The sequence below is a fragment of the Odocoileus virginianus genome, chromosome 30 (genome assembly GCF_023699985.2).
Source record: "Odocoileus virginianus isolate 20LAN1187 ecotype Illinois chromosome 30, Ovbor_1.2, whole genome shotgun sequence".
NCBI classification, from domain to species: domain Eukaryota; kingdom Metazoa; phylum Chordata; class Mammalia; order Artiodactyla; family Cervidae; genus Odocoileus; species Odocoileus virginianus.
The window spans coordinates 28,783,550-28,797,709 of record NC_069703.1 but is presented as its reverse complement, the minus strand read 5'-3'; the positions used below and the strand labels follow the sequence as shown (position 1 = coordinate 28,797,709).

The 14,160-nt window shown below is 43.0% G+C and overlaps 1 protein-coding gene across 2 annotated transcripts in view; it reads left to right on the top strand.

Moving 5' to 3' along the window:
• SDHB (succinate dehydrogenase complex iron sulfur subunit B) overlaps nt 1–14,160 on the top strand; it is a 30,543-nt gene that overhangs the window by 4,660 nt on the left and 11,723 nt on the right. Inside the window, exons 1-2 of one of the 2 annotated variants that reach the window (XM_070458775.1) lie at nt 3,099–3,198; nt 8,793–8,920. In XM_070458775.1, the coding sequence (XP_070314876.1) occupies nt 3,130–3,198; nt 8,793–8,920 (197 nt within the window). In that variant the 5' untranslated portion in view covers nt 3,099–3,129. Of the gene's footprint in view, nt 1–3,098; nt 3,199–8,792; nt 8,921–14,160 lie in introns of those variants that run through there. The other variant, XM_020877976.2, reaches the window with a different exon arrangement.

Sequence of the window (14,160 nt, the reverse complement as noted above, 5' to 3'; positions counted from 1 at the left end):
TTTTTCACTCTGTTTCACTTTTATCAAGAGGCTGTTTAGTTCTTCTTCACTTTCTGCCATAAGGGTGGTGTCATCTGCATATCTGAGGTTATTCATATTTCTCCTGGCATTCTTGATTCCAGCTTGTGCTTCATCCAGTCCAGCATTTCTCATGATGTACTCTGCATATAAGTTAAATGAGCAGGGTGACAATATACAGCCTTGACGTACTCCTTTCCCGATTTGGAACCAGTCTATTGTTCCATGTCCAGTTCTCACTTTTGCTTCTTGACCTCCAGATTTCTCAGGAGGCAGGTCAGGTGGTCTGGTATTCCCATCTCTTTCAGAATTTTCCACAGTTTGTTGTGATCCACACAGTCAGAGGCTTTGGCATAGTCAGTACAGCAGAAGTAGATGTTTTTTCTGTAACTCTCTTGCTTTTTTAGTGATCCAGCGGATGTTGGGAATTTGATCTCTGGTTCCTCTGTCTTTTCTAAATCCAGCTTGAACATCTGGAAATTCATGATCCTCGTATTGTTGAAGCCTGGCTTGGAGAATTTTGAGCATTACTTTACTAGTGTGTGAGATGAGTGCAATTGTGCGGTAGTTTGAACATTCTTTGGCCTGGCCTTTCTTTGGGATTGGAATGAAAACTGACCTTTTCCAGTCCTGTGTCCACTGCTGAGTTTTCCAGATTTGCTGGCATATTGAGTGCAGCACTTTCACAGCATCATCTTTCAGGATTTGAAATAGCTCACCTGGAATTCCATCACCTCCACTAGCTTTGTTTGTAGTGATGCTTCCTAAGGCCCACCTGACTTCACATTCCAGGATGTTTGGCTCTAGGTGAGTGATCACACCATCGTGATTATCTGGGTCGTGAAGATCTTTTTTGTACAGTTCTTTCGTGTATTCTTGCCACCTCTTCTTAATATCTTCTGCTTCTGTTAGGTCCATACCATTTCTGTCCTTTATTGAACTCATCTTTGCATGAAATGTTCCTTTGATATCTCTGATTTTCTTGAAGAGCTCTCTAGTCTGTAACATTTTACTGTTTTCCTCTATTTCTTTGCATTGATCACTGAAGAAGGCTTTCTTATCTCTCCTTGCTATTCTTTGAAACTCTGCATTCAAATGGGTATATCTTTTTCTCCTTTGCTTTTTGCTTCTCTTCTTTTCTCAGCTATTTGTAAGGCCTCCTCAGCCATTGTGCCTTTTTGCATTTCTTTTTCTTGGGGGTGATCTTGATCCCTGTCTCCTATACAATGTCATGAACCTCCGTCCATAGTTCTTCAGACACTGTCTATCTAATCTCTTGAATTTATTTGTCACTTCCATTGTATAAGCGAAAGGGATTTGATTTAGGTCATACCTGAATGGTCTAGTGGTTTTCCCCAGTTTCTTCAATTTAAGTCTGAATTTGGCAATAAGGAGTTCATGATCTGAGCCACAATCAGCTCCCGGTCTTGTTTTTGCTGACCGTATAGAGCTTCTCCATCTTTGGCTGTAAAGAATATAATCAGTCTGATTTCGGTGTTGACCATCTGGTGATGTCCATGTGTAGAGTCTTCTCTTGTGTTGTTGGAAGAGGGTGTTTGCCATGACCAATGCGTTCTCTTGGCAAAACTCTGTTAGCCTTTAACCTGCTTTATTCTGTACTCCAAGGCCAAATTTGCCTATCTGGACCAAAAATCCAGATTTCTGGATCAGCACCTGAAATCTTGCTGATTATATGAGTAAAAAAAAAAAAACTTACATTGTTTGGGGAAAGGGAATTATCTTTTTGTGCTGTTCTGTTTTGGATTTGCATTTTCACCACTACATATAGCAGCTACAAGGTGGACTTTGGGTTAGATGACCTTTGTTTGAATCCTGTCTCTTTTGTTTTATGACCTTATTCTTACTGTTTAGTTAAGAATAAAAAAGCTGTCCCGGTAAAGACATCGTAAAGATTGGCGGTACTTCAGTACAGCGTCAGGCACGTGGTAGCGGGCTCAATGATGAAAGCTGTGGTCCCACTTGTACTTCTGCTGCCAACACCTGCAGAACAAACGCTTAGATTTCTCTTCAGGGAATGTCTTTAAATCACTTCTCCCACGATCCTGTGGATCAGCTCTTAGTGCCGTCCTCAAGATGAGCAAAGCTCCTCCACCTTTAGAACCGCAGCCTGCTCTGTTCATTTTGATGTCAGTGTCTTCTATCCTTATGCCTGTTAGCCCTCCCCCCTACTGTGTCAAGTGTTGTATAAAATGTGGTTTTAAGTCAAAATTAATTTAAATTAGTTGTTTTGGAAAAAAAATCAGTGACACTTTGGGGTAGCCCAGGACTTAGGTTGGGGCTTACCACCTTCTGATACTCCGATATTCTACTGCAGTGCGTACTTGTTTTGTTTTTGTCTTGCATCATCCTTACGGTAAGAGAGTTTAATGATTTCTAAGCAAACGCAGTTTCTTTGCAGCTATCTTCATGATCCAAGTTTAGACCTTTGCCTCTTTGTAAAGTGGACAGGAAGCAAATATGTATTAGAGGTGTTAAAAGTGAGGGTCCATTGCAGTAACCATGGTCATTTTTGACAGGCCTTTTGTGGGAGTTAAACTGAGCTTAATAGAGCCGGATACCTATGCCCATTGACAGTACTATCAAATCATGTCTTAAAACCAGGGAGTTGTAGCTGACAACCACAAAGTCCCAGGTTCTTTTTAAATTCCCAGTTTTACTAATGTTTGGGTTAAAAATTTGCAGAAGTTAATTTTTTAGAGGTATTTTGCCCTCTCCCCCTACTGCCTGGCTCAGGCACAGCAGCCCCTACTTTGGAACACAGTTTATTGAAAGTTAAACATTCTGCTACCATTTATCATTGTTGTTCAGTCGCCCAGTCGTGTCTGACTCTTCGAGACCCCGTGGACTACAGCACAGCAGGCCTCGCGTCCCTCACCAGCTCCCAGAGTTTGCCCAGGTTCATGTCCAGTGCGTTGGTGAAGCCATGCAACCATCTCATCCAGTGTTTCCCCCTTCTCCTTCTGCCCTCAATCTTTTCCAGCATCAAAGTCTTTTCTCATGAGTTGGCTGTTTGCATCAGGTGACCAAAATATTGGAGGTTGTTTCAACATCAGTCCTTCCGAAGAGTATTCAGGGTTGATTTCCTTTAGGATGGACTACTTGGATCTCCTTGCTGTCCAAAGGACTGTCGTGAGTCTTCTCCAACACCACAGTTCAAAGGTATCAATTCTTGGGCACTCTGCCTCTTTATGGTCCACCTCTCACAACTGTATGTGACCACTGGGAAGACACTAGCCTGGACTGTGTGCACCTTTGTTGGCAAGGTGATGTCTTTGCTTTTCATCACACTGTCTAGGTTTGTCGTAGCTTTCCTGCCAAGAAGTAATCATCTTCTGATTCCATGACTGCTTCACTCACTACACAGTGATTTTAGCGCCCAAGGAAAAGAAGTCTGTCCACGTTTTCCCGCTTGACTTGCCAGGAAATGATGGGACCAGATGCCATGATCTTAGTTTTTTAAATGTTGAGTTTTAAGCTGGCTTTTCACTCTCCTTCTTCACCCTCATCAAGAGGTTCTTTAGCTCCTCTTCACTTTCTGCCATTAGAGTGGTATCATCTGCATGTCTGAGTTTATTGATGTTTCTCCTGCCAACCTTGATACCAGCTTATAACTCATCCAGCCTGGCATTTCTCATGTGCTCAGCGTATAAGTTAAATAAACAGGGTGACAACAGACAGCCTTTTCATATTCCTTTCTCAGTCCTGAACCAGTCCATTGTTCCCTGTCTGGTTCTAACTTGCTTCTCGACCTGCATACAGGTTTATCAGGAGGCAGGTAAGGTGTTCTGGTATTCCGTCTCTTTAACAGTTTTCCACAGTTTGTTATGAACTACCCACTCAAAGGCTTTAACGTAGTCAACTAAACAGAGATAGATATTTTTCTGGAATTCCCTTGCTTTCTCTATGATCCAGTGAATGTTGGCAAATTGATCTCTGGTTCCTCTGCCTTTTCTAAACCCACCAGTTACACTCCTGGGCATTTACCCCTGAGAAATGGAGGCTTATGTTCACATAGAAATTTGTCCACGACTGTTCATTACAGCTTTAATCATAATAGCCTCAAATGTGGAAACAGTCTTCCAGTGGTTGAACGGCTTAACTGTGGTGCATCGGACCGTGGAACACTGCTGGGTAATAAAAAGAAATTTGTTGAGGCATGTAACTTGGCTGAATCTCCAGAGAGTTACGCTGAATGAAACCCCCCCTCAAGTTACATAAGAGATGATTACATTATATAACTTTTTTTAAATGACAGGATTATAGAAATGTAACAGATTAGTAATTGCTAGGGGTGAAGGAGTGGGGATGAGGGGCCTGACTGTGACTGCATCTTTGTGATGGTGGAAGTAATGTTCTGTACTCTGTGTGATGTGTCCGACTCTGCAACCCCGTAGACGATACAGTCCATGGAATTCTCCAGGCCAGAATCCTGGAGTGGGCAGCCTTTCCCTTCTCCAGGGGATCTTCCCAACCCAGGGATTGAACCCAGGTCTCCCACATTGCAGGCGGATTCTTTACCAGCTGAGCCACCAGGGAAGCCATACCTTGACTATTTCGGGGCAGATATTCTGGTTATACTGTTGTGCTATAGTTTTGTACATTGTTACCACTGAGGGAAGGCCAGTAAAGGACGGGTGGGATCTCAGTGTTGTTTCTTATAAATGCATGGGCTTCTACACTTATTTCCAAATGAAAGATGTTAACTTAAAAAAAAGAGCAGCAGTCTATGAGTATATGCAGCAACATGAATGAATCTCAGAAGCATTTTGTGGAGCAAGAGAAGCTAGGCCCACGATGTGTGATCTCATGGTATTTATATGGAGTTCTGTCAGAGGCGGATCTGCAGTGATAGAAAGCCAGGCCGTTGCTGGGGGTAGGGGGAGGGCGCTGACTGCAGAGACACACGAGAGAACTTCCTTAATGGAAGTGTTCCGTGGTGATTGTGGTAGTGGTTATACAATTTTACCAAGACTCATCAAACTATAACTTAAAATTGGTGAATTTATTATAATGAATATACCTCATTAAATCTCACAAAAAAGAGTGAAGAAGTGAAGTGAAGTCGCTCAGTCATGTCTGACTCTTTGCGACCCCATGGACTGTAGCCTACCAGGTTCCTCTGTCCAGGGGATTTTCCAGGCAAGGATACTGGAGTGGGTTGCCATTTCCTTTTCCAGGGGATCTTCCCCACCCAGAGATTGAACCCAGGTCTCCCACATTGTAGCCAGATGCCTTTACTGTCTGAGCCACCAGGTAAATCCCCAAAAAAGGGGTGGGGGGGTGTTAAGCAAGCAAAAGCTTGCTAGAGCTAATACCCTCAGCCGGGAATTCTTGGCAGTCTAGTGGTTAGGACGCCCCTTTTCACTGCCGTGGGCAGAGGTTCTGGGCAACTGAGATCCTGCGAGCTGTCAGGATGCGGCCAAAAAATGTCTTCCAAGAATCATGTTCACCTTCTCTTAATCACCACAAGGTGGCGTTAGCCAAGCACTCCTGACATTTCACAAAATGAAGTCCCTAGTTGGAAAGTGTTCATTTGCAGAAATGGCTTTCCTTTTTTTAATGATCTTCACCAGCTTGGCGATTTGATAAAATACAGTTTTCATCCTCACCTTCACTTTCATTTTCTTCATGCATTTTCTTCCCATACTGAGGGCTGATATCTTCAGCTTTATTTAATTTGGGGTGGTTTTTGCCAGCCAGTAGTAAACTCCAGTGCATTTCTTGTAATTACTGAGTGAACTTTAAGAGTTTTTGCTTTCTTTACCAGTTCATAAGAGAATTAGCTAGCCTGGAATATAGTTTGAATTTTACAAAGTACTCTCTGTACTGGCAAAATCCATCCCCCCTCCTCAGAGCCACAGTAGAAGCTCAGCAGGACTTGGTGTGGTCTCTGCCTGGTTTTGTCTGCCTCAATGCAAAAGGGCTTCAAGGACTAGGGGCTGGGGGCAGCTTAGCAGTCATTACACGGGAATGCCACAGAGGGGTATTTTCACTTCTTAATGGCTTGCTGTAGGTTGCACTATTCAGCCTTTTAAGGTACATTTAAAATAAACCACATTTTTGCATTATTCTAATGCTCAGTTTTTGCTCTTTTTTTCAATCTTCCCTAACCGTGGATTGAATTGCTATATGCAGAGGCCTGGACCAGGTATGCTGGGAGATGTAAAATAAATGTAAAGTATAGGTTCCATACTGTTACATGTTCTGTATCAACTTGACTGCGCCCAGATATTGGGTCATATGTTTTTCTGGGTGTTTCAGTGAGAGTGTTTTTGAATGAGTTTAACATTTTAATTGATAGATTGACAGAGGAAGACAGTGATTATATAATTTATACCTGGAACCTTAAAAATACAGCAAAATATTGAACAAAACAAGAAGGAAGCAGATTTACAGATACAGAGAACAAACCTGGTCGCCTGTGGGGCGGGGGAGGGGCAGTGGGGGTACAGTCTGCTGGCTGTGAGCTGGGCTCAGGGAGGTACCCTCGGGGGCTGTAGCCAGTCTTGTGTAGTAACTGGAAATGGAAAGTAAGCCTTCAGGTTGTATTGGAGCATCTGAGGGGATTCGGTTAAGACTTAAGGCTCTCACTGCCGAAGACTCGGGTTCAGCCCTTAACTGAAGATCCCACAAGCTGCACAATGTGGCCAGGAAATACAATTTTTTTAAAAATTTAAATTTTTAAAAAGTGTTTAATTATGTTTAAAAAAAATATGATAGAGTAAAGCATATTGCCCTTTCTAACATGGATGAGCCTTATCCAGTCGATTGAAGATATGAATAGAACAAAAAACTGGCCCTCCTTCAAATTATAGGAAGTCCCTCTTCCAGGCTGGGATATTGATTTTTCTTGCCTTTGGACTTGAAGTAACCACTCTTCCTGGGTCTTAAGCATGCTGACCTTTGAACTGCGGCTGCATCGTTGACTCTCCAGCTTGCCAGTTGAGGGTCTTGGGACTTGTTATCCCCATAATCACGTGAGCTGATTCTTTATACTAAATCTCTTCTTACACGTGTGTGTATGTAGGTACACACCATTGGTTCTGTTTCTCTGGAGAACCCTGACTAATACACTTGCGCTTAAGGAGTTAGGATGTAAAGAGAAGAAAACAAGAGAAATGAAAGAAGAGACCTGAGACAATTCCCAAATAAACAGAATAGTGTCTGGGAACATGGGCTCTGGAGCCAGACCTGGGTTCCAGTCCTGGCTCCACTCAGCAGCTCTTGATCATGGGCCCATCACTAGATCTCTGAACCTCATTTGTCTCATCTTTAAGAATGAAGATTCAGTGGAGTCATGAATATAAAGAAAGCATTTAATACAGTGCCTGGCAATAATAAATAGTGACTTTTAAGATGAGTATAAATTTAAATAGGAAACTTTTTGAGCAAAGCACCCTTTTTGCAAATGCGTTTTTGCGGGGAGGCTGTTCTACTGGAAGGAAGGCCTGAGGCCGGGCGCCCTCCCCCGTGTCTCCCAGCCCCTGGTGGCGCTCCAGGGCCCCGTGGCTGGCGTGAGCCCGACCATCGCAGGCCGTGATGGCCCCAGAGCGGCGGCAGACCCTGCAGAGCGCGGGTCTCTGCTGTTTGTTGGGGCCCGGGTTCTGTCCTGTTTCCCGACCCAGTGAGCTCCGTCGTGCTTCCTAGACTGCTATGCGCAGCCCTGCTGCTGTGGGTGGATTGTTTGTGTCCCCCAGAATTCACACGTAGCAGCCCTAGTCCCCAGTGTGATGGTGCTTGAACTTGGGGCCTTTGAGAGGGAATTAGTGTTAGATTAGGTCGTGAGGGCAGGACCTGTGTGATGGGGTTACTGCCTTTATAGAGAGGAGAGACCTGAGCTCTCTTTGCAGCGTGTGAAGATAGAGCAGGATGCAGCTGTCTGTCCTCACTTAGACACCAGATCTGCTGACAGCTGGACTTTGGACTTCTAGCCTCCAGAACCATGAGTAGTAAATGTTGTGTTAGCCACTAGTCTTTGGTGTTTTTTTAACAGTGGCTCAAACTAAAATGCCCAATCTAATTTTGACCAGCATCTTATTTCAACCACCACAGTCCTTTCTAACTGGTTTCCCTAGATGTCATCTGAGGAGTCTTCCTTTGTAAGCCAGTGGTGGTCTTCTCAAAAATAAAATGATTATGTCACCCACCTGATAAAATTTTGTTAGCTTCTCATTGCTCTTAAGATAATATCAAAACTTAGAAGTCTTTCTTGACTTCCTGGAGTCTGCCCCATCTCATCCCTCCTCAGGCCACCCTGCTGCACAGTGGACGTCTCGGTCCTCACAGGGATCTGTGCTCTGCCACCCAGGCCTCTACACATTTTCCTTCAGCTTGTAATGCTCCTTCTCCTTGCCCATCACCCCTAGTCATCAAGCCTCAGCTTAAGTATCCTTTATGGAGACCTCCCTGACCACTTAGACTAGTGTAAATCTCTGCTGCATTCTTCCCTCGCTGTATTTTATTATGAGTATTTCGTTTCTCTTTTGGCTCACTGCACACTGGTTTCTGAGGGCAAAGGCTGTGTGTGTTTATTAAGCGCCATTCCACCAGCCCCAGCGCCATCACTGGCATATTAAAGTTGCTTAGTGCCGTGGTTGGATCTTGGATGGCTGTGTTTCCCAGGAACACTGTATCAGTAATGTACGAGTTTCTATCCAGTATTGCAGTTTATAGTGCCAACTAAGTAGAATGATTTATCTTGCATTTTTAATGATTCTTTTTTTTTCCCTTCTTGTGAACTTTTTAAATTTCAGGCCTGCCGTGGGGCCCAGACAGCTGCAGCCGCAGCACCACGAATCAAGAAATTTGCCATCTATCGATGGGACCCAGACAAGACTGGAGACAAACCTCACATGCAGACTTATGAGATTGATTTGAATAAGTGAGTATCTCTGTGAAAGCTAGGTATTTGATAAATGAAGGTGAGCTCTTAATGTGATTCAGGGACACATTTTTCCCATCCTTGGAAGGTTTTAAAACTGAGAATATCCAGTTTTTAAAACAAGAATGACATCGATACTTGATTCAAAAAGATAATACCAGGAGAGAGGCTCAAGAGGAAGGGGACACAGGTGTACCTGCGGCTGATCCCTGTTGATGCAGGGCAGAAACCAACACAATGCTGTAATCGTCCTTCAATCAGAATTGAATTAAAAAATAATAGTCTGGGATTTTAGATTAAGAACAATAATACCAAGAAGATCAGCTTTTATGAAATTCTTTTCCTTCTTCCAAATCAGAATGTAACAGTTTCTAGGAATACTTCCATCTCAAAGTATAACAGTAGTGATGGTTTTATGCATAGATCTGAAATCATTAACACATGAACAGTTTAAAAATACTCGGTGTTTTTATGTTAATTTATGAATACGGACATATGTTTATAAGTTTATAAGCACCATAAACTTGTCCAGAATGGTGATGGGCCAAGATAGGGCCCATCTAAAATATTAAAGTGATCCGTTCCTATTTATTAGCTTTCTCTTTCTATAGTAATAATTGCACAGATTTAGTGGCTTAAAACAACATAGATTTATTCTCTTGGAGTTCTATAGGTTAGAAGTTCGATAAAGGTTTCGTGGCTAAAATCAGGGTGTCGGCAGCCTGTGCTCCTTCTGGAGACTAGAGACTCTTTTCTGTTCCTTCGAGCTGTTGGCAGAAGTCAGCTGTGGGCCGTTCCCAGTGTTTAGAGACCAGCTCAGTCCTGGGCTCGTGGTCCACGTCTTCAGAAGTCAGCTGTGGGCCGTTCCCAGTGTTTAGAGACCAGCTCAGTCCTGGGCTCGTGGTCCACGTCTTCAGAGCAGCAGCAGCAGCAGCAGGTCGAGTCCCTCACGTTACGTCTCTGAGCCGCTCCGTCGTCTTTAAAGGTGCTCACAGAGGGCCGCGAGGAAGGAAAAGTCTAACGAGCTGGGCTCCAGCTTCCCGCCGCCGCCTGCCTCAGCCTCTGCAGTAACACCAGCCCTGTTCTACTTACAAGTATTTAAGTTAAATATAAATAAGTATAAATTAAATATAAATATTCTAAATATAAGTATTTCCTTTGAACAAAAGCTTCCATGGCACCAAAAAAAATGTTTGAAGACTACCAATATTCTAAATGCTTTTTTTAAATTCTTTTAATAGAGTTAACTGATATATGATCTTCTCAGACAAAATTATCAAATATCTAGCAGCTGAAAATTATTAATAGAATCCAAATAAAGGAAAATTGTATAGATCACACTTTCTGACCATAATACAATAAAACTAAAAATTCATATTAACAGCAAAAAACTATAATTACTTGGAAGTTAAAAAGCACTCTTAAATAAGTATTTGATTAAGGAATAATAAAAATATTATCAGATACTTAAAAAATAAAAACTTTGCAAATTAAAACTACAGAATGTGATTAAAACTGGAAGAGTTAAATTTATAACATTTTTAATGACAAAAAATTTTTTTTTCCCAAAAAAAAAAAAAAAAATTTCTCTTGATCGATTGCATTTAGTTCCGGTAATAGCAGAATAGCTTTTGTTAGATTGAAAATGAAAGTGTTAGTTGCTCAATGGTGTCCAATTCCTTGCAACTGCATAGACTGTAACCCACCAGGCTCCTCCGTCCATGGGATTTTTCAGGCAAGAATACTGGAGTGGGTTGCCATTTCCTCCTCCAGTGGATCTTCCTGACCCAGGGATCGAACCCAAGTCTCCTGCACTGCAGGCAGACTCTTTACCATCTGAGCCACCAGGGAAGCCCTAACCCTTCCGCAAATAATAACTGAACACTCTGGTTTATAAAATAAATATAAGAAGCAGTGGGGCTTCTCTGGGGGTCTGATGGTTAAGAATCTGCCTGCCAACACGGGGGACACAGGTTTGAGTGCTGGTTTGGGAGGAGCCTGCCTGCCGCAGGTGCTGGTCCCGTGTGCCTGAGTCTGTGCCCCCCGGCAGGGCAGGAGGCCCCGAGCGAGGCGCCCGTGCACTGCGGCCAGGACCCAGCACAGGCAAGATACGTAAATCTTAAAAAAAGGCAGCAGCAGCAGCAACCAAAGGCGCAGGAGAGCAACCGAAGCAGGCAGACGCTGAGACAGAGTTGACAGTTGGAAGTATAGAATGTTACTTGGAAAAATCAACTCTTTTTGCATGTTCTTTAACTGAGGGCAAGCCCCCACTGATGTGGGAGTGCAAGGGCTAAAACGCAATTAAAAAACCACAGTCTTACTGTGGTCACCAGCTTCCATAACCAGAATATGCATTTGGAAGCTACCACAGCAACCAGAAAATGAGGAGGAAATCCTGGAAAGAGGTACAGAGGGGGAGTCCCAAATTCTGTTCATGAACTGCCCAGATCTTGAGTTCAGTGATACTAATTGTTGCTTTAACAACAACAGAAAAATCATCACTATTCTGAGAAGCACAATACAGTCCAGGGTTACTGCATCGTGTTATTTACATAGTCCAACATACAACCAAGAATTACTAATACACAGGATTACTCATAAACAGAAGCAGTGCAACTTGGTACATGCTCAAGTGAAAAGACACTCAACAGGGACCAGCCTTGAACCAACCCACTTGTGGGAACTAGCAGAAAGGATTTTAAGCAATTGTAATTGTGTTCTTAGATAAAGGAAGATATACTCATAGTTGGGTAGGAAATCTCAGCAGAGAGTTAGAAACTTAAAGAACCAATGGAAAATCTCGAACTGAAAAGTACAGTATCTGAAGTAGAAAATTCACTGGATGGGCTTAGTTTAAGAGTAGGTTGACACTGACAGTAGGAAACTTTGGTGAATCTAAAAGTAAATTACTAGAAATTAAAGAAAGAAAATTACTAGAAATTGTTCTTAAGACAAAAAGGAAAAAAGAGATTTTTTAAAAAGCATTTCATTGATCCATGGAACAGTGTCAGAAGCTCTAACACATGTGTAATTGGAGTCCCAGAAGAAGTGCAGTGGAAGAATAAGCAAAAAATATATTTGAAGAGGTAATGGCCAAGAATTACTCAAGCTGTGAAAAGCATAATTTACATACTCAAGAATCTTAACGAATTCCAAGCAGGGTAGTACATAGAAAACCACCAGGCACATCATGGTCAAATTACTGAAGATAAAAATACAGAGGAAATCTTGAAAGCTGTGAGAAAAAACACACATTGCGTGATGAGATGTGAATGGTTGTTTACTACTCATCAGAAACTACAGAAGCTGAAACAAAATGGAATGACTTCTCTAAATTACTAAAAGGAAAGCTCTGTGAACTGGAATTCTGTATTCGGCACAAAGATCCTTCAAGATGAAGATGAAATTAAGACATTTTCAGATAACAAAAAGTGAAAGAAGTAATAGCCAGAGACCTGTGCCACATGAAAGAGGAAGTTTTTCAAGCTGAAGAAAAATACCTTGTGGAGTCTCAGTTCTTAGGAAAATAATAAAAAGCACCAGATATGATAAATATGAAACCTTTTCCTCTTAACTATTAAAGTGATGATGACCTTAAAGCAGTCTGTAAGGTGTCACATACAGTGTGACCCTCACAGACGCGGTGCGCGTGGCGGCGTCTTCTGCAGTCCAGCGGGCGGTGGGCATCTCGGTCCTGTGCGTGGGCTGCTCGTTCCCCTGGCTTCTCCTGCAGACGCGGGCTCTGGGCACGCAGCCTGCAGCAGCTGTGGCTCCTGGGCCCTGGGGGGCACAGGCTCTGGGGTCGTGGCACTCAGGCTTAGTTGTTCCACAGCAGATGGGATCTTCCCAGACCGAGAATTGGACCCACGTCCCCTGCACTGGCCCGAAAATTCTTAGCGCTGAACTTCGAGGGAAGTCCTGGTAACTGTCCATCATAAGAGCCGAGAGCGAGCTCACCTGTAAAGTTGGAAGGCGGTTGCCTGAGTGATACAGTATCAACTCTCAATCCGATGAGAAGTTAAGGACATACAATCCTAGAGTAACTGACTGGTTCAAAACTGGGAAAGGAGTATGACAAGGCTGTATATTGTCACTCTGTTTATTTAACTTATATGCAGAATGCCAGGCTGGGTGAATCACAAGTTGGAATCAAGATCACCAGGAGAAATATCAGCAACCTCAGATATGCAGGTGATACCACTCTAATGGCAGAAAGCAAAGAAGAACTAAAGGGCCTCTTGATGAGGGGTAAAAAAGGAGAGTGAAGTAAAAGAGTAGAGTGGTAAAGCTGGCTTAAAACTCCTCATTCAAAAAACTAAGATCATGGCATCTGGTCCTGTCACTTCAAATAGAAGGAGGGAAAGTGGATGCAGTGACAGATTTTAATTTTCTTGGGCTCCAGAATCAATTCAGACAGTGACTGCAGCCACAAAATTAAAAGACAGCGTATTAAAAAGCAGACTTTGCCGACAAAGGTCTGTATAGTCAAAACTATGGCTTCCCAGATGGCGCTAGTGATAAAGAACCTGCCTCCAGTGCAGGAGACCCAAGATACCTGGTTCGATCCCTGGGTCAGTAAGATCCGCTGGAGGAGGGCGTGGCAACCCACTCCAGGATTCTTCCTTGGAGAATCCCCTGGACAGAGGAGCCTGGTGGGCTATGGTCCATGGGATCGATCGTAAAGAGCCAAACATGACTGAAGCAACTTGGCACACACGTGGTTTCTCCAGTAGTCATGGAGATGTGAGAGTTGGACCACAAAGAAGGCTGAATGCCAAAGAATTCATGCTTTCGAATTGTGGTGCTGGAGAAGACTATTCAGAGTCCTTTGTATGGCAAGGAGATCAAACCTGTCAATTCTAAAGGAAATCAACCCTGATTATTCATTGGAAAAACTGATGCTGGAGCTCTAATACTTTGGCCACGTGATGCAAAGAGCCAGCTCATTGGAAAAGACCCTGATGCTGGGAAAGGTTGAAGGCAAAAGGAGAAGGGGGCGGCAGAGGATGAGATGGTTGGATAGCATCATGACTCAGTGGACATAAATTAGAGTAAATTCCCGGAGATAGTGGAGGACAGGTAAGCGTGGTATATTGCAGTCCATGGGGTTGCAAAGAGTCAAGCACTGCTTAGTAACAACACACACACAACTGTTTTTAATGCCAAGAGACATAGGTAAAATGGAATTGGAATATATAAATTAAATATGTTAAAATAGAATTTTTAAAATACTAATGTAA